The sequence below is a fragment of the Penicillium argentinense genome (genome assembly GCF_028826775.1).
Source record: "Penicillium argentinense strain IBT 30761 chromosome Unknown utg000002l_segment0_segment0, whole genome shotgun sequence".
In the NCBI taxonomy this organism is placed as follows: domain Eukaryota; kingdom Fungi; phylum Ascomycota; class Eurotiomycetes; order Eurotiales; family Aspergillaceae; genus Penicillium; species Penicillium argentinense.
This window is the reverse complement of record NW_026622661.1, coordinates 2,955,515-2,975,580: the sequence shown is the minus strand read 5'-3', so window position 1 is coordinate 2,975,580 and position 20,066 is coordinate 2,955,515. Positions and strand designations below refer to the sequence as shown.

At 46.8% G+C, this 20,066-nt stretch overlaps 3 protein-coding genes across 3 annotated transcripts; 1 reads left to right on the top strand and 2 right to left on the bottom strand.

Annotated features, from left to right (window-relative positions):
* Window positions 1–3,519: 3,519 nt before the first annotated feature.
* N7532_001953 (uncharacterized protein) lies at window positions 3,520–4,245 on the top strand (the record flags this gene model as incomplete). The annotated part of the gene is made up of 2 exons (XM_056614447.1): window positions 3,520–3,781; window positions 3,836–4,245. 2 exons carry the CDS (start codon window positions 3,520–3,522, stop codon window positions 4,243–4,245), a joined length of 672 nt encoding a protein of 223 aa, XP_056479488.1.
* A 7,013-nt stretch (window positions 4,246–11,258) lies between these two features.
* N7532_001952 (uncharacterized protein) lies at window positions 11,259–11,750 on the bottom strand (the record flags this gene model as incomplete). Its single annotated transcript, XM_056614446.1, has 1 exon — window positions 11,259–11,750. The coding sequence occupies one exon, from the start codon at window positions 11,748–11,750 to the stop codon at window positions 11,259–11,261; it is 492 nt and encodes a 163-aa protein (XP_056479487.1).
* Window positions 11,751–14,889: 3,139 nt separating this feature from the next.
* Window positions 14,890–17,152, bottom strand: N7532_001951 (uncharacterized protein; the record flags this gene model as incomplete). The annotated part of the gene is made up of 5 exons (XM_056614445.1): window positions 14,890–14,939; window positions 15,156–16,230; window positions 16,290–16,429; window positions 16,477–16,653; window positions 16,708–17,152. The coding sequence occupies 5 exons, from the start codon at window positions 17,150–17,152 to the stop codon at window positions 14,890–14,892; spliced, it is 1,887 nt and encodes a 628-aa protein (XP_056479486.1).
* Window positions 17,153–20,066: the final 2,914 nt, after the last annotated feature.

Below are 20,066 nucleotides of genomic sequence, written 5' to 3'. Positions count from 1 at the left end.
ATCATATCTTGCTTGAATGCCCACTACTCCAAGATGAGCGCAACTGGATGAGAAACGCTCTGTCCGACCGCGGAGTTGCTCTGCGACGCGACGAGCTCCTGACGCGGCCAGAGGCTCGCATACTTGTGGCCGAATTCATGGTCCGGACAGGTCTCTTAAACCAGTTCCAAGCAGTCGACCCATTGGCTCTCGGCACGGAAAAGGCGACGAAAAAGGATGACCCCTCAGGACAGTGTGACGGAAGGAGAAGGATGGTGCCCGTTAGGAGTGCAGTGCCAGGTCCACTGTACTCCCTTGATGCAAGCAAGCGCAGGAGCGGCAGCCGACGGCCCAGAGGGCTGCGCAGATGAAGGCGGTGGGGGATGAAGTAGATCAGAGAATGAAGTCTGATTGTGGAAAGGAGAGTGGGTAGAGGGGAAGCGACGTTCTTTTTGGATTTCTTTTGTCTATTTTGTCTATTTTGTCATGTTTGCATACATTCTCGGGCGACCAATCAGGGGCTTGCGTTGCAACCCATGGAAACAATCTTTCAGTGGGCTGGCGACCACCTTCAAGCTGTCGGCAGGCCTGACAGCACTCCCGCATAGCAGCATATATTTAGAGCAAGCTACATCGGGCAAATGAATTCATCATCATCATCATCATCATCATCATCATATAGAGAGAATAATTATGCATGTCAGCCGGACTTTCTCGCCATCGAATTCTGTTACAACCGCGTTTTCTGTACAGTACCTGGCAGACCCAAATTAAGTACGAGAAGACCGGAATGAACTTGAACATCCTTCGTATTTGGTACTACTTGATGTTAAACCTTTGAAGGTATATTACTTTTTTCGCGATTGTATGCATGGAATTCCCGGAGGTCCCTTCTTTATCGCTACGCCGATGTTTGAGTGCGGTGGGCCCGCAGAAATCGATTGGGTCAGCTGTGTTTTTAACATATGCTAAAGTTAGCCGGACTGAGTGATGGCTGGACGGCCTTAAGGCCTCCGAGACATTGGATCGTGACTCAACTTACACACCCCACATATCATTACATGGCGAACGCCTAGCAGAGTAAAACACGAATACTAAATAATATCGACAGAAGTACAGTGTCCAGTTTAAAATGAAACGAGAAGGAACTTCTTACAAGTGGCAACCATCCGAAAAAGGCTACCCATATTTATTAGAGACATCAGACATAATTCCGGAGCTTCACAACGTAAAATCATTGTGTATGAGGATGCTTAGTCTAGTAAGCTACAGTGTCCAAAAAGTAGTCTTGGTACATATTTATTTGGAACCATGGGGTCTAAAGTGAATGAGCGGGGTCTCTCCAGGTCAAAACTGCGCCGGAACGCACAGCCAATTATGAAACTCGCGGGTATCCTTCCCCTCGTTAATACGTATTTGTCGGTGATTGTAGCGTGTCGGTTAGAGTGGAGGCTAACGACCCATCGGAAAGCGCCTCAAATCCTACCCACCTTACAGTTTCTGTAGCCGAACGCAGACACTGCAAGTTATAGATACCCTCATCTGCGCAACTGAGCTTTGAAGATCTTTCTCTGCTTTACGCAACTTCGGTCCTTACCGTAGAGAATGATAGAAACGTGCGTGATCGCGCGCGGAGTAGAGGTGTTCCCTTGCGGGTTTTATTAGCTAAGCATTCATCACCGCCTCTTGTAGCATGTGTATGATGGTTGTATTGTGTGTGGATCTGTGGGTCTCGGACCCGGTTCTATAGATACAGGTCTAACCCTAATGCATGAGTAGTGTGTATCAGGGTGACAGGACAATACCATCAGAACAGGGGATCCAACACCGCCCTAGTTATAGAGTTATAGATCCACTAGAAGTCTTGGCGAGCCTTCCCAATGGCTGGAAACTTTTCCCCCCGAATAAAGTTGTCTCTTGTTGTCCTTGCTTGCTGGGGGGACCGAATATCTGATCACAGGGTGCACCACTGTACCTGGACCATGTGAACTTGGGCTAAGGCAATCGCGAATGGTATTCAGTGCGCCGTCTGCACTTTTCGTATATATTGTATATATGATTGTGTTGTTTAGGCAGTCACAAGGAACAAAGAAACGCCCCCACAAACACTGACTCGACAAAGGGGGGTAAAAAAGAGAGAGAAAAGATAGAGAAATGGGGCAGCGCATCTCCTAACAATGCCCGATTTCCTTAGCCTCTATGCAGGTCGCTATAGTCGGTTCACCATTGGGCCGCTCGTAACGGCGTGCATCCACGGAACGGACCATAATACTTGCCTGGATTAGCCTTGTCCAGTGTTGCGGTGCCGTACCTTGTACGTGGATTGACCTGGGATGCAACATTGCACTATTCCATCCGACTGGGGTGTAAATATTTCCGTAAAAGGTGGTAAACACATTTGCCTGACATTTCTCTACGATCCAAAGACTTTAATATCTACAATCTGTATATGGTATACCAGGAATAATTACAATCAAATATGACCGACCGACTTTCAATTCCTTCTCTTCTCAGTCTTTACACCGCTCGTGTCGATATGCACACTTGAAGAAGCGTCGACAGGTCCAGCACTAACAGCCATCCGAGTTACAAAGCAACCACCGTCCAGAAAACGAGGAAGCCCGCAGCTGGTCACGAACAAATTGCCCTCTCCGAATAGTGGCGATCAATCCTACTAAATTTCATCGGATATTACAGTACCATCTCAAGTATCAGCTCTATTATATTAGAACAACACTGATCCCCACCAAAGTCAAAATGGGAATAAAATCGCACAAGAATCCGATCTTACTCCTTGACGCCTTCGCGACCGGCAGGGATATCGGCTGCGGTTGCACTCCATCCTCACTAAACTCGGTGCCGTGGAGAAAGGGAAAGAGTGACTGACAGCTAACCAATCTATCTTGGCACGCGCTTCTCCTCCGCTCCACTTTGTGAGGGAAGGTGAGACATCAAGGATGATTTCAGTCAGAAATTCAGAATGAAAGTCAGACACTAGTCACGATTCCAGAACGGTAGCCCGACCTCGCTTAACCTGGCTAGTCCGAGCTCTTAACTCTCATTAAAAACTAGAACGCGAGCAGCATGATACAAGCGGCCAATGCATTCCACGGGTCTAATTTCATCTTACCAGAAGCAAAGCAATTGTGAGGCCCTTTCTCAGGAGGGTATCGTCGTCTGGTTATTGGCTGGAGAATAACTGTGTTAAACGATTGTGGTGAACTTGGCAGGTTCCTCGCAAGATGAGCGGGGGTATTGGTGGGACTATTGAGACGCGGTCTGCGAGCTGAGGGAGGTCCGTGCGCTTGAAACCACTCGCAACTGGTCTTCACTGGATATTCTTGCACATTAAACTTCATCCAATCATTCATCAATTACGGCAGACCCAGTAGTAATCGTATAAGTCTGCATCGGGAGAACCTCTTTAATCAGTGAGCCTCTTTAAGTCCAGGGGCTCATTCCCACAATACAGGCCCGTTTTTGTCCACTTGTTGTACTGGCATAGAATCTCGGACGCAACCGCCAGTCCTGTCGCTGATTATGAATGGTCCTAAAGCTCGTCTTGATCTCCTCCATTCCTCCATTCTCTCCCGAGTCGTGGGATACCTCGGACCTTGGGATATTGAAGTGTTATCCTGCGTCAACAAGCGGCTCAGGGCAGCGTCTCTTCCCGTGCTCTTCCGCGCAGTCAAATTTGAATTTTCCAAAACCGGGTTGAATGGCCTAAAACGCCTCTCGGGCTCCGATATACGCCAATATGTTGTCTCCTTAACATACGTCGCCCCGGAAATCCTCAAGCCAGGTATATTCCATTTTTCTATCCCTGTGCATGGTAGTATTAACATTCGTCGTCTAGAAATTCTGAACTTTGAGAGCTTCGGTTCTGAGATATTGACCCCTGATGACTATGTTGACTGTGTATTCGGCCGGGATTCCTTTCTTTGCGAATTTCCTTCATACATGCTGGCTTACGATGTTTTGCGCGACATCTGCGAAGAGCAGCGCAATATTGTGGGAAGCGATCTTGAACGCATTGCGTTATCCTCTATTTTCACGGAGTTTCCTACGTTGGAATCTCTGAATGTATGGTTCTGTCGGACTATAGAAGAGGAAGAATGGATAGAGTCTGTACTGGCTCGAGGTTTAACTACCGAAGAATCCCGTGAATACTATTACGATGCCATTCGAAATGCCATTAAGGTCGCAAGGGAATCTGGATCTATTCGGAACAGTATCTGTCTCTCCTACACTGAGCTGCCTACCTAGTCAAAATCTCAGAGGTCGAATTTGCCGCGTGAAATAATGAAGAAAGTCGGGTCTTCCAGATAGTACCTACAAAATGGACCTTTAGTCCACATATCAAACTAGTCCTGGATTAACCGAGAGAGATCTGTGCTCCGTTATGAAACGGTTTGCTCCAGGGACAGCTTTTTACCGTCTAGTTGATTGTCCTTCCCGATCAATGGCGTACAGAATGTACGATTGGATCAGGAAGTGAATACGGCAGGGACTGGTCACTGGATGGTTTGTGGAGAAAATATCTGAGTTCTAGTGCAAAAACACCAGTTACTTATGATATTGCTATGCCAATATGCAGGATAAAATGGTTGCCTGACATTCACGTATCGTTCAGTATCCATGTCGACCTTTTACCGCCTGCCTTAAGTGAGCCCACCTCGCCCTTCCTAATATAGTGGCTGAACCAGGGCGACCCAGTGTAATATATAACACAATATTTACACTCTCCTTTGCAGCACTTGCTTTTGTGCATGAACCATTAACGGTCCCTGCTCGAACAGACTCGTCAGTCTGCGCCATTAGTGGCATAGAAGCATGAAGCGTATCAATCTCGTATAAATCGACTAAAATAGAAGCAAACGAGCAGACAAACACAGTAAGCAAAAAGCGGGTAAATTATTAAAGCTCATATTTTTCCTTTTATCCACGGGCTGACTCTCTTCTGAGTTTTAAGTCCCCGTGAACTGATCAGAATTACATCACGGCCTTGGAAGTCAGGTGTTAAACTACTTTGACTTCCAACATACCTTCTCTTTTCTTTTTGAGATCAAGGGTCTCGAGTTTGTTCCATCATAAGTTGTTCGATAAACCTAGCATGTTTTTCTCTCGAGAATAGCTTCGTCAGACCATCAGCGATCATTTCAGATGACTAGACCCATCTGATACTGAGTCGCTTAGCCTGAACTTCCTGTCTTATCCAAAGTTGGTGGATGTCAACATGACGCAATTTGGTCTGGAAAACTGATCTTTCTTGTGCTAGCAGATCAACAGTCTGTTTGTTATCATATCTGATAAGGAATTGATGCTCTGGGTCAAACTCGATAAAAGAGAACAGTCTCATCGTCTAATATAGCTGTTTACTAGCCGGCGAAAGGGCTAGTAGTTCTGCTTCCGTGTTCGAGGTTGTTATCATTCTCTGTCTTCGGGCCATCCAGTCAATCGGGCCGCTAAACAAACCGAATATAAATTCTTCTGAACTCTTTCGATCTGGATTATCAGCGAAGCTTGCATCTGATGCTGCGGTGAACACTTCAGCATATTCTCTCATCCCATCATAACAAATAGCAAGATCTCTCGTCCCATATAAATATGAGATTAGATGATCGATCGCATTCATATGTTTTGCTGTGGGTTTTGTGAGAAATCTCGCGAGAAGCTGATTCGCGAATGCAATGTCTGGTCGAGTCCAGAGAGCGGGGAAGAGGGTAGAGCCGCTTTTCTGTTGATAGAGTTTGATGAACTTATCATCTAATCTCTCTTGGTCTGATTTCTCTTGATTTGATCTCTCTTTATTTGAGGTCAAATTAAGGATATCAGGTGAAAGCAGAACTCGAGGAGTTCGATAGTGAAGTAGGTGAAATTTGGCCGTTATCTTCTCGATATACGCGGATTGATCGAGCCATGTTTTCCGATTCGCTCGATCAGTGTTATCTGGATGCCAATAAATTGAGTAAGTTCACCACGATCTTTCATCTCGAATTGTTCCTGCAGCTTTCGTTTGATCTTGATCGCATGTCGAGTATCAGATCGACAGTAGATTGCGAAATCGTCAACAAACACCATATTCAGCATCTTCCTATCTGAATATAGGCATGGATTATCTAGGTAATGTGTGAATCCTAGGGAGATGAGTTTTGATCTGATATCATCCTCCCATCGTTTGCCAGCAATCCTGAGACCATATACTGCGCGTTTCAGTCTCAGACATTTTCCTCTCACTCCTATACCTGGTAGATAGTGGCAATATACGTCTTGGTCGAGTACACTGTTCAAGATCGCATTTACCACATCTATCTGATATATTTCCAGATTGAATACTGTGAGGATAGCAATCAAGGTCCGAAACGTTCTCGCCGCGAGTGTGCTTGTCCTCGTATTTCGGTTATCTGGAATCTGCATATCCCCACGAACGCAGAGTCGTGCTTTGAACTTCGAGATATAACCATTTTCATCAGATTTATAAGCGAAGACCTATCGCATTGGTATAATCTGATGTTTCGGGCAGGTCTTCGAATCAGATGATCTATCTGATCTGAACGGTTTTGATTCATCTGATTCGCACTGTTTTGAATGAGACTGATGCACACCTTTGATTGTGTATGTGACGAATGCTTGCATCTGAACCAGTTTGGTAAACTCAATTTCCTTTGCCTCGAGGAACTGTCGTCGGAAAGTGTGATTCGCAAGTTTCAGTAATCTGATGGTGCTGGTGGAGCTGCAGAAATTGCCACTTTCTTAGGTTGATCAATCTGATATGTTGAGAATGCTCAGATGAATGGTATCAGATTGAGACCTTGATATTTTCCTTCTGGTTCTTTTGGCGTTGGTGAATCGATCACGTTTCCGAGATTACTTGAAAGTGAGAGGTTGATAATCTGATATGTCAATATTCGAGTTATCGATCAGAACGAATAGTTGAATTGCTGTGTATTGATGTGTTCGTATTTCTGGGTTCTGATGCGTTTGGTTTTCCTGACTAACCTGATCATCTCGATCATCTGATTCATCCGATTTTCCAGAATCAGGTGGCGTTTCTAGTATATCACTAAGGGTTAGATCTTGTGGATCTGTTTTATTTCTATTTGTCTGTTCTGGTGACTAGGAAGTGTTAGGTATATCAATATCTTCGAGGATTGGTTTCGTTTCATCATGGTCGAGTAATCAAATCTGCTGAGATTGATCGTTGATAATGCTGATGTTTTTGGATGGCTGGTGATTAGGCTTATAGAACTTGTTTTCATCAAATTCGATGTCTCGGGCCCTTATAACCCTTCCTTTTTCAGGCATCCAAATTCTCCAGATATTCGAGGCGTCATAACCGACTATATAGCCGATTTCTGCTCGAGTGTTCATTTTTTTCGAGTCGGGGAATGTTGTTAATTCGGACGAAAGCTTTACATCCGAATACTCGAAGATTCGATAGATCAGGTTTATTCGTGAGACAGGATGGTCATTGTTCTGGTTCGAATTCTTCGATGTGGGATGCGATTCTGGATATAGATTGCCGTTTTGCATGCTTCGTGCCAAAGATTCGATGGTAGACTCGCTTGAATCAACATCTGTCTTCGCATCGATGAGATCATACCGCCATAGCGTTCTGCATAACCATTTTGCTCTGGTTGATATAGTGGAGTGGTCTCAAATTTGATACCACATTTTCTGACCTCATATGTGATAGACGGAATATGCGATCGTTCGCCATCGCAGTGAATAGTCTGGATTTTAAGATGAAATTGACTTGCGACGAAATTGATCTGGGCGATCAGTGATTCGGGCGAGTCAGTTTTTCGAGTAATATCTTCACCAATTTGATACTTCGTTACTGGTCAACGGAATGAGACATAGTTCGTTTTGGCAGCTAATTTTCCAAATAAAGATAAGTCCTAGTGGATAGCTTCGAATGGTCTGGTGTACTCGAAAGGTTGTCGAGAAATCTGTCGATTAGATCGTCCAATCTTGATTGTTTCACAGATATCAGATAGTGTCGAGTTCGAGTCAACTGAGATGTTCTCTGTATGATCCTGGACATGAGATAAGACGTCTTTTCCAGCATGTCCGAGTCTGATATGCCAAAGATCATATGAACCACTGAGACTTTTCGGCCGAAATGAATTATTTGCCGCATATCGTTTGAGATCAGATTGATCTTTAATCTGGAGATAATTCGACTGACCTTCTATTTTTAGATGATTCGATTCATCTTCAATCTTGAGATCGTTGATCTGATTAGATAGAGATTGAATTGAAAGCTAGGTCGGGGGCGATGGCGCTTGTGAGACATGATTAGCTAAATGATTAATCTCTAACGTGATTCCCGGCTAGCCGGTCATCCCGGCTACGCGGTCACCGCCTCGCAATTTTCGTCTCCGTAGTAACCCTCTGTTTTCAAACAAACACCATGCCTCCAAAACGCTCAGAAAAAGCTCAAAAATCAATTCAACAGGAAGGTCGTATTCTGCTTGCTATCAAAGCTATTCAGAATGGCAGATTTACCTCGGTCGCTGCTGCTGCTCGGTCTTTTATGTCCCACGTACAACTCTCGGTGCTAGGATCCAAGGGCGAAAAAGTCAGTCCGGTACTCGCTCAGCTCTGTATAAATTTACTCAGCTTGAAGAGGACTCTATCCAGGATTGGTTAATATCTATGGATCAGAGAGGTGCAGCTCTCACAATCTCTATGTTAAGAGATATGGCTAGTTTACTGCTGCAATCTCGCGGTTCTAGCTCCTCTTCAAACCCACCAACTGTGGGTAAAAATTGGCCAACTGAGTTTATTAAAAGGCATCCAGGCCTGAAAACTCGTTTCTCACGCAAATATGACTACAAGAGGGCCGAGAATGAGGACCCAGCCATAATAATTGAGTGGTTTAAGCTGGTTGAGAAAACAATCCGAGAAAATGGCATTATTTCGGACGATATCTACAACTTTGACGAATGTGGCTTTCCATGGGGATAAATGCGACTTCGAAGGTTATCACGCAAGCATTTTTCCATGGTCGGAGGGGTGTTTTGCAGCCTGGGAATCGTGAATGGGTCACAGTTATCGAAACTATCTGCGCATCTGGGAGGGCCCTTCCACCATACATCATTTTCAAAGGCAAGAACTTCATGGCTAGATGGTTCGATCACCTTCCAAAGCAGTGGGCTCTTAATGTTAGTCCTAGAGGCTGGACTAGCAATGATATTGGATTAGATTGGCTCCAGAAACACTTTATTCCACATACAACAAGTCAGACAAAGGGAAGTTCAGACTTCTAGTCCTTGATGGCCACGACAGCCATCTTACAGCCAGATTCGACCAGATCTGCAAAGAAAACAACATCATTCCGATTTGTATGCCTTCGCATGCCTCTCATCTTTTACAGCCTTTGGATGTTGGCTGTTTTGCTGTTCTAAAGAAGCTTTACGGCACGGAAGTTGCAGAGTATATGAGATTGGGTATCGATTCTATTGAGAAAGACGACTTCCTAGAGATTTTTCCACAAACACGAGGGCACGCTTTTAAAGAGGCTACTATTCAGAATGCCTTTGCGGCTACTGGTTTAGTTCCCTTAGACCCGAATCGCGTGCTAGAAAAGCTCAATATTCGTCTTCAGTCACCACCTCTCCCGGATCGACCAACCTCACAGGGTTCAACTTCTGATAGCAATATCTCTGCCGGTATCCCTCAGACAACCAAACAACTCAAAAAAAGGAAATCTAGGCTCGATTCTGGCCTATATTCAGTCACAGATAAGATCTCTTCGCCCACTAAGCGAGATCAACAGTATTATAACATGACTGTCAAAATGCTTCATTCGCATATCTTAATGAAGGATGAAATCAAGCGTTTACGGGAGGCAAACAAAAAACAGGTGAAGAAAAGAGCTAGATCTAGAAGGCAAATTGCTCATGAAGGCAGTTTGACCGAAGTTTTGGATATCATACATCCTGTTGGTGGAGAAGGAGGTGGTGCAGGTGAATATATATCTGGTCTCGTAGCTGCTCCACAACCTACTGTTGAACTTTCACTACCGGTTTTACCTGCTATACGACGCCGGATAACCTGTTCTGGGTGTGGAAAACAAGATCACAATATCTCTAGATGTCCACAGAAAGTTTAAACAGCAAAATTCAATCTTTTTTGGGTATTAAAATCGTTGTTGAAGATTTTACAAATTTTGAATTTTGATGGGGTGACCGCGTAGCCGGGATGACCGGCTAGCCGGGAATCACGTTAGTGCTTTCAAGAATCGCCCCTTCAAGTCCGTCCAGCTTAGGAAAGTGAGTCCGGCTTCACTTCATCACACCGCATTTGTTTGTGAGGGCCAGAGAGGTAGTTGACTGGCATTCCTGTCACGGCTACCGTTCATTCTCAATTAATTGATACCAGTCTATACTATGTTGATCAGATTAAATGAACTCAGTTGGTCCTAGGGACATAAAGGACTGCCCAACTGTGAAGTCAACGAATGATAATGGGAGAAAGTGGTGAAATAGGAATTAAAATTCATTTTATTTCAATATGAGGCCGCTGAAAGTGGTGAATAGGTGTTGAATTTAACACTATCCTTTCTGTTGATTGAACAGGATTGGCCAAACAACAGCTTCTCCACCTATATCGTTCTTCGATTGATACTGTTAATGATGAGTCTGTCAACGAACTACCACTTGGGCGGCAGCAGCCGATTCAATACACTGGGATACAAGGTACGCAGTTCGCGCTCGGCAGTTCTCTGGTTAGAGGCAGCAACTCAACACTGGGTCCGGCAGGTGGTGGAAGCGTTGATTCAGCTACTGGCTTCATTCTACCGGATGTTACTCCAGCTACTGAGGGCGGGGATTTCTTTTACTCCCTGTTCAATGGCCAGGGTGCGCAACCAGATACGCGGTCAGAGATGCTGGCGGACCTGGTCGTCCCGACTGTTCTGGAGGATTTTGCGTTTGGGAGTGGGATCGGAGGTGAGCTTTCGTTTTTTTAAGCTGGACTTCCTAGGAATGTGTAGAAATCCGCAGTGTATAAGATTGGATTGACAGACGCCTGCCGAGAGTGAAGGAAATACGTCGTGCTTATTACATTTGCTGTTTGCCAGCGCCGGAGAAGCCGGAGAAATAGCGGATGCGTACTCCAGACTTTGTTCATCGTGTCCATTCTCCGGTTATGTACATAGCTTGTCTGTTCTCCAGAGTCCATTCGACCGAACTGCTCCCCACATCGTGATAAAAAGTCCATGTATACGGTTTAAAACCCGAGTAGATACAGAAGGCCATTCCATTAGTTACCTAGAACTCGCTATGATGTGCTGAAAACCCCGCTGCGTCCGCGCCACAGGCAATCCCATCCACCAACTCGAACTTCACTCTGCAAGCGCCAGACTTCGCAATCCCCACCCCGAAGAAATCCGTTTGATCTTCACCCTCCCCGGTCCCGACAGTGTTCCCCTCCGGTCCCCTCACCTCACACTGCTGCGGGATGCCGGTTTGGGTTGCCTGGCACCGGAACGAGTACCATGCCCCGCCGAAACATCCTTTTTCGAGCTGGAATTCTTGACCCACGAAGGTACACGGGTTGTACCCGTCCGGGTATGCTTCGCTGTAGATGCTCTCACCGTCCTGGTTAACCAGCGCGAAGCCGGCGGAGAAGTTGTGTGTGCCTGTTTTGCCGCTGGTGCTGAAGGTTGAGCTGCTCCAAACGGCGACCACTTCCTGCCCGGCCAGGGCGGGGGTCGCGCTGAGGGTGGAGAGTAGGAGAGTTGTTGGGAGTTGCCAGCGCATTTTCAGCATGTCTTGCGCTTTGTGGAAGATAGAAGTTGAGGTTGAGGTTGAGGTTGAGGTATTTGAAAAAGGGCTGTGTTGGACTGCTCTAACTGAATGAATGATCTGAGAAGGTGAGGAGCGTTTGGGAGTCTCTGACGAGGGTATTTATACCTTCGCCGGTCGGTACATTGCACTTCGTTGCACCTCGTATCGTCGCTCTCAAAATGGCCCCCATCATATAGAGTGGAGACTGTAGAGCTGATCTCGGTTATGGTGATCGTCGGGTCACGGACAGCCCGACTGCACTGTATCAACAGAATTAGCGCAAACGAGGGCCTGGATACAACGTGCTCGCGGGGGCCATTTTCATGAGCTGCGAAACTAGCTACTAGGTAGAAGCCCATGAACTGGACTACGGAGTACTCTGCTTGCCTAACTCGGGGTCGCCGTGGTTTGGCGTATTGTTTGGTGTGGGGGCCGGGCGATCTGCTTTGGATTAAACACAGCCTACAAGGTCCAATTCTTGAACTACGGCCTCTTCGGGAAGGAGGCTTCAAGCGAAGCACTTTGCATTGTTGGATCGAGCAGGGATTTTAGGGGCAGAATAATAGCCGGGTTAGCCCATACGGATTCTTGGCTTTGAATGTCAATGTACAGACATATAACGAGGAAGGGAACAAGCTGTTCTGCTCGTGGAAGGGGTATCTAGTTTAAATACGTCATAAATATAATTCTGTTTCAAGGAAGTGGTCGAGAAAGACCGGCTATGAAATGTAAGCATCTGGACATGTCAGGCACCATGTGCAGAATATCATGCGTAGAGATCGGACTTCATATGCTTAGCTCCGAGCCTCAATCTGCAAGGTGATTCTTCAGTTTCCAATGTGCAGAATATTATGGGGAGAGGCTCGCCTTCGCATTTTGACTGCGCACTTAACTCCACATGGTGGCTCGGCAGGTGGTGTAACTGACGATTGTTCTTGGCGGGAGTCAACAGGTCGGGGACATTCGGTTCTGGTTATTTGGAATCTCGCCCCCAAACATGTCGGAACGATCCCTCTCTACAAGTCCAATTTATATGAATAACCGAATAAGAAACAGATTTTCCGTCATAATGACAGTCTTCGGTCACCAAGGGAAATCCTGAGCCGAGCACATTCCCTTCTCGGTGATAATATCGAAATGACTCTCTTATGTCCGCCTTCGGCCCGGGGGGCCAAAACGGATTTCGATGGCTGGAACGCATAGAGGGTTCCGACGCTAACTGAACACAGGCACAGACCAAGGCATCGCCCATGGTCAGACATAAGGTTCTTCCTCGATATAGTAAACACTCGACGATATTGTACGGTAGAAGCTTGTACAGGACAGTAAGACCATCTATCACTTCTAATGGTGCGTGATCTGGTGCATCTTTCGGAAGGCTTCAGTTCTCCCCAAACCTGTCGCAGAAAATCTGTGTCAAGATGAGCGAATTGAGGTCCAATCTGTCTGAGAGTCATCTTCTCGCCCTTGAGCGCAAGCAACTTCCATCTATCCCTTGCATTGAGCCTGCGATGCAAGTTTTTAGAATTTGGCCTTCGCGTGGGATGCAACAGGTTCTGATCATGTTCGCTGGGAACTTGAGTGGGGTGGGGGCCATAATACTTTGGCTTGAAAGAGTCATCATCCCCACCATCTTCTGCCTTGTGCTGCAACTCACTGCTGAAAGAGGGGGAATTGTGAATTTATCTCGCGCAGCAGTGATTTCTCCACCAATCTCATTTCCAGCGTCTTTCTCTGCCTCGGCAAACACATCATTCCTGCCTTCGTCTTCCACTGTAGCAGATTGATGGATGAAAGAAATAGGGACAGTGCATTCATCTTGTACAGCGTTGACATTCTCATCCACTCCGTCGCTAATGCAGATTATAGCCTGCTCACTAGAAATGGTTGGGGCTGGCAGAACCCGCTGCGAAATATAATTGAGTGGGAGCATTTTACCATCAACCTCAATCGGGCAGCCAGTATGTGAATCCAGTTTTTCGGTTTCATCACAGGTCTGGAGGTCATTCTCTTCGCTGAAATCGGAAGGTTCAAGAATTTCCGGATCAATAACGTCGAGTACGGGGGTGGTCGGCCGTGAGCAAAGCAGGGAATTTGCGGTGGAAGGATTAGATACCACTGAGCTGCATTTGCTGCTTGATGAGGAATCTTCGCTCCTATAGTAATACTCTTGAGGGTATTCCGCACTGAAGGAATTGGCGGTCGGGATCGGGATGAATATGTTGTCTGAAAGCAGAGCATCATGTTCCTGACGTGGAGGTGGATGGCGATCAAACCGCATTTTCTTGGACCGCTCCTCTCTTGGTTTCTGCGAAAAAAAAACTTGTACTTCAAGCCCGAGCCTTTCGTAATACCCTCGCACCCCCCAGGTCTCTAGCCATCACCTTGATTGCAAGGACAATAGCGTGGGTACCTCCGCTCTATTCCGAGCCCTCGGGCCAGACCGGACAACTGGATTCAGGTCATCCCTATCCGATTCTCCCGCTCCCCTATAATTCTGCACAGAATATAGGTGGCTCCAGGCTTGGCCTCCCAAAGCCAGTTCTCATTATATGCCAGAGTCAAGGGTTTGGCGATTCTGTTGCCGGGTGGCCAATACTCTGATGGGCTGGATTTGGTGAAGCAGAGCAACTCGTAGGAAGAAGTCGATGATCAAATCATTGGCGGGGACCCAACAAAGAGTCAGACTCAGGCGCTCCTCTGAGTTGTTCATTCATGACCACCAGGCAACAGGGCTTCAGCTTAAAGCTTACAAAACTGGAAGAGATTAGCGTGGCTCTTCATACTGCTCAGAGAAGTGCTAGGCTCAACTAGGGAAACAGACCGCTATCAGAGACGATTTAAGATTGTTCGGTAGCTCTTTTGCTCTAAAGGTACAGTGTACTAAGAGCAGCTCAGCTGCAGCTGGCGAGACTAGAAGGGCTTGTGTGGTACAAGCCTTCATGTACGGACACTTGCTTAGACGCCTTGAGACTTTAAGTGAGTGTAGAAAGGCAACTTGTGATTGGTCTGCTGTCACTCCTTTCTCCATCTTGGAGTAGTCTCAGTCACATCAGGCAGATCCTCGTCGTCTTGCGCTACTCTGCTACACGCATATGAACTAGTGGCTCTTTCAAAGATACACCAGGCTACTCGTCCCCTGCGCGACCGTCCCCTTGTGTACTGTATCATAATTAGACCCCGCAAGAGAGCGGCCGTTGGTTTTGGGTTCGCAGTAGGGCGCCTCCCCAGCAACAAACAGCGCCAACAGTATTTGCCGTCATGATTCTAGTGGCTCTATATATAGACTGTGCTTGACGAGGAAAAGTAGGAACCGACTGTTGCTTTGCATCACATGGTTAGTGTATCCACAGTGCAAGCCCTTGTTGACGAACATACCTAAGTCTGGTCGCTCTGGCTCTCTTGAGCTGGTATTCCTTGGAAGACTGTCTGGCGGCTGGCTTGGAAGCAAACTTTTGATCTGCTCTCGGGTGGTGGGTATGGCAAGAATGACCAGCGCAAGGATACACAACGTAAGAAGCAAGATGGCGAATGTCAGCCCGATCTTGAGGTCCAAATTGATCTGACGAGTCCATAAAACTGCAAGAGGGGGGGCTACTAAGCAAGGTAGTAGGACTGTAAGCACTAGCACGAGATAGCGCACTTGATAGAAAGCCCCGATGTAGTCAGAGAAAATAACATGGATAATCATCCTAGCGATAGGCTTGACTACCGCCTGGGTAATCATCCACGCAATAACAGCTGAATTCGCTACTCGTGCGCTTGGAGGCAGAGAGCTATGTTTTCTGACGGAGGTTAACACTTCTTGTTTCTTCCGTTGCATCCACGAACTGCGCACAACAAGTCGCAGGGTATATGTGGTTGCACTGAGTGAGAGGGCAAAAGCAACGAAGTAGGCCAGTGGCAGAGGCTGGGACAGTTCCCGGACCTGCATTGAAAATAGCGCGGCTGAAAAAGAAAGGGGAATGAAGAAGAACGCCAGTTCCGTCAAGCGGGTGATGCTCTCAGCCTCAAGAATTGCTCTCTGGCTTTCCATGAATTGAACTGCTCCTGTAATCGAATCAAGAGACCTGCTAAGATCCAGGATGATGTGCTCAAACTGGATTTTAACTTGAGCACTGGCTGTGCGGTGAGCTTCGTCTGCTGGAAACAGTTCTAGCAGGGCTCCCAAGCCCTGCTCAAGCTCGGACTTTAGATCAGGCACCTGCGACTGAATGTTGGCAATAAATGTCCGTAGGGCAAATATATCTTCGAGTTCAGCATTTTGTGGGACCACCGCCGTAACAATAGTACCTCGCACGTGGTGAAGTAGATAAAGCAAGCCCTGAGTATCTGAGACAATTATATGGAAAAGGCATTCCTCAAGTAACAGTTCATTTGGAATTGGGCGTTGAGCATAATCACGGAGGCATGATGTTGTGGATAACACAGTCTCAAGAATGAGCGAAGTGCGCTATCCGGTGTACTTTATATCAACTGGCTGGTCCTAATGTCTGGAGGGATTCGAGGTACCAGGCATTTATATAACGTAGAGATGTGGATTTCTGCCTCCAATGGGGCGATGCTAGGTTCTGTCTCATGCAAAGGATTGTGATGGATTGTGGTCCAGCGTTGTTGACGACATGTCGGAATTGGATCCGAGATTATAATCACTGTGATAATATTAGTAGCTGCGAAGCGTTCTTCGATCGTAACGCACCATGTCTGCGCCTATCCTTCTCGACGTGGTAGATGGACACCCGCTCTTCAATAGCTGTAATTCGGCCAGGCCGGAAGCCGGGAACCACGAGCTCGGATAAGTCCAACTCGGACCGGAACACGCTTGAATTGGGCAGGAACTGCTTTACCTGTACTTCACCTTTTTCTCCTCCGACCACTGGGTGTATTTGTGTGGACTACGTCTCCGTTCTCTTGCGTTTAGATCGACTACCGGGCTTCCGATAGGCTACAGGTCGATACCAGCGAGAGGAGAGATATGGCTTGCGAAGATTCCAAGTGTTCCAATGAGCGCTTCTGGGGGTTCCCCATAAGCTAACAGTAGGAGCTTGATTGCCCATGTGGTCAACGAAGAATTGAGGATCCAAGTCGAATGTCGCCCCTAATGGCGCGCAGATCCAGGGGATAATGTCCTCCATCAAAATGTATCTCGTGGCCACTCCATTGGCTTCTCCAGTAAGCCAGGCAGAAAGATCCCGTTGGGATGAGTTAGAATCCCAAGACTGGGATTCGTGAACGTGGAAATTTCCATTTTCTTCCAAATCGACGAGGGAAACGCTCACTTTCTCAGTAGAGTTTCCAGAGAGCTGGTCGTATCCGGGGAGAAATCGAGAAAGACGCACGATATTTGCGGTATAGTTGTCTATCTTGTTGGCCATTATCGTCGACTTCTTGCTTCGGTCTTCGCAGAAATCATGCTGGACTGGGTTCCAGCGTGCGTGAGGTTGAGATTGCACATGGACAACGCATCGTCCGGAGCGGAAAAACTCGGCAAAGCCCCGCCAAAGTATTCTCCAATAACGGCAAGCATGTAGCCTTTGTAGCCCTGACATGCCGCGTCCAAAATCATGTTTCCATATCGCCCCGCAGAAGCTGCAACAAAGGAGGCTTGGGAATCAGGCAAGTGTTCCGTTCTACTAACGATGACCAGTTAATATCGCGTAACATCCGTTGAACCTACGTGTTGTTCAAATCTAACGTCAGCATATGTATTGCAATGCACTCAATTAGGTCAACACTTTCTGGTGCGAAAATAGTTGATCAAACGGGGAAAGAGAGATGTGTTGGATGTCGTTGATTAATGGATAGGCACAAATGGAGGGAACGAAAAAAACACGGTTGATGGAACGGAGGAAAGTGGTGACCGATGAGAAAGTAACTGATTATAGGAATAATAATTCAGATTAACAGTAGATATCTGCACAGGTGGTTCTGGTGAAGTGGTCATTCGATGGTTAATAGCGATGGACCATTGACAGGCAGAGGAGAATGGCAGCCAAAGCTCGCCAAAAACAGATGAACACAATCTGCTGTTTAACCGTTGCCTCTGAAAATAGAGGGTGATTAAGGAATTGAATCGATTGGCCAGACACCACCATATCCCTGCACACCTTTCAGGTGAGTCATAATCACGTGCGTTGGTAATACCCCAGCACCCCCAGCTCGACGGCCAGAATTTTTTTCAACCCGCTAAGTCACTTATAGCCTCAGGCATCAAATGCCAAATCTTTGATGACCGGTTGAACCATCTCATGGCTCGCCCTTATCTCCGTTGAAACCGAACAGTTAGAAATTCTCCAGACAGATAATATTATGAGACCAGGAATATTAACAACTCTCAATTTCAGCCCAACACAAATATTAGCCTAGTGTTAAGATTTAATTGTTTAAATTTTGCAGTCTTGGATTATTCTCCGACAGTTATCATTCCCTCTCTCAAGTTTTGTGACCTGGTTCTCCACAGCGTTGTGATCGCACTACTGGCATAGGGAAGGGTTAAACGGGAAGGACGGTCACTCGTCGGGTAATCGTTCGCTGACGCTGCGAGCCAAGCAGTCAAGAGACCCACCCAAGCTTCGCATATTCTGTACGCTCCATAAGCACCCCTAGGTCCCACGATTGTGGGGATAAGACTTAGTTCTCTGTTAGCCCGACTATTCTATGATCCGCGCGATCCAGGCGGTCGCAACTTTAGAGAGGCTCAATGAACTGTACGATAAGCATACTTTCCTATACGATAAGCATACCGTCCTATGTATGCTAAGACAGACCAGATACCATGAGATATTCGGGAACTCAAAGCCTATCGCATATATGCCTTTTTAGTTTAGTGCATCCCGGTGCATGCTCAAGTTGACAGGCAAGCTGCAACCCTGAGGTCCGATCCGGTCTCTTCTTATGCGTAGTAATTTCGTTCAGTGCCAAGACGATAAACTTCTTCCGCATGCCTGCATGCCTGCGAAGAATCATTTAGAACTTGGCATCTGTCATCAGTGAAGGCTATGATGATGATGATGATGAATTCATTTGCCCGATGTAGCTTGCTCTAAATATATGCTGCTATGCGGGAGTGCTGTCAGGCCTGCCGACAGCTTGAAGGTGGTCGCCAGCCCACTGAAAGATTGTTTCCCTGGCCTGCAACGCAAGCCCCTGATTGGTCGCCCGGGAATGTATGCAAACATGACAAAATAGACAAAATAAACAAAAGAAATCCAAAAAGAACGTCGCTTCCCCTCTACCCACTCTCCTTTCCACAATCAGACTTCATTCTCTGATCTACTTCATCCTCCACCGCCTTCATCTGCGCAGCCCTCTGGGCCGTCGGCTGCCGCTCCTGCGCTCGCTTGCATCAAGGGAGTACAGTGGACCTGGCACTGCACTCCTAACGGGCACCATCCTTCTCCTTCCGTCACACTGTCCTGAGGGGTCATCCATTTTCGTCGCCTTTTTCCGTGCCGAGAGCCAATGAGTCAACTGCTTGAAACTGGTTTAAGAGACCTGTCCGGACCATGAATTCGGCCACAATTATGCGAGCCTCTGGCCGCGTCAGGAGCTCGTCGCGTCGCAGAGCAACTCCGCGGTCGGACAGAGCGTTTCTCATCCAGTTGCGCTCATCTTGGAGTAGTGGGCATTCAAGCAAGATATGATCGACGGTCTGGTTCCCCAGATTGCAACCACATCTCTCTGACTCGCGCCGATTGATGCGAGTCAAGTAGGCAGCGAGGCCAATTCGTCCAGTACGAAGCTGCATCAGAATGGACGCTGTCGCTTTCCGCAGGTCGGACCAGTATTCCAGGGTCTTCTTTGTTGGTCGTTCGACTAAGCGTTTCGTCGGTCGACCTGTTCTCTCTATAATCAGTGAAGGCTATCGCTGAAAGTCACCAAGGGGAGAAACTGCGAAAATTTGTTGAAGGGCAAGACAACAATCGGTCAAGGAATTTGTCCAGGGGGTAAGTCGGAAAGGAATTAATCCTAGGGAGTCGTTGAACGTAAATTCAGAGGTGCCGTTGAAAGGTTTATTTAGGAGGGTCTTTGAAAAGGTGTCAGTTCGACAAGCCGTTGAAGAGTATCGTTGGAAAAAAATAAAGAATAAAAAATAAAAAATAAAAAATAAAAAATAAGGCGGTTGCTAAAAAAGAAAATCTACATCATCGTTGGGAAGACAGATGTTTAGATGTCATTGCGGGAAAGAAATCAAGGCCGTCGTTGAAGAGCTTAATTGGACGGAGTCGTTGAGGTATTAAATCGAGTCGTGGAAGTATCAAACCTAGAATGTGTTGAAGGAATAGAAAA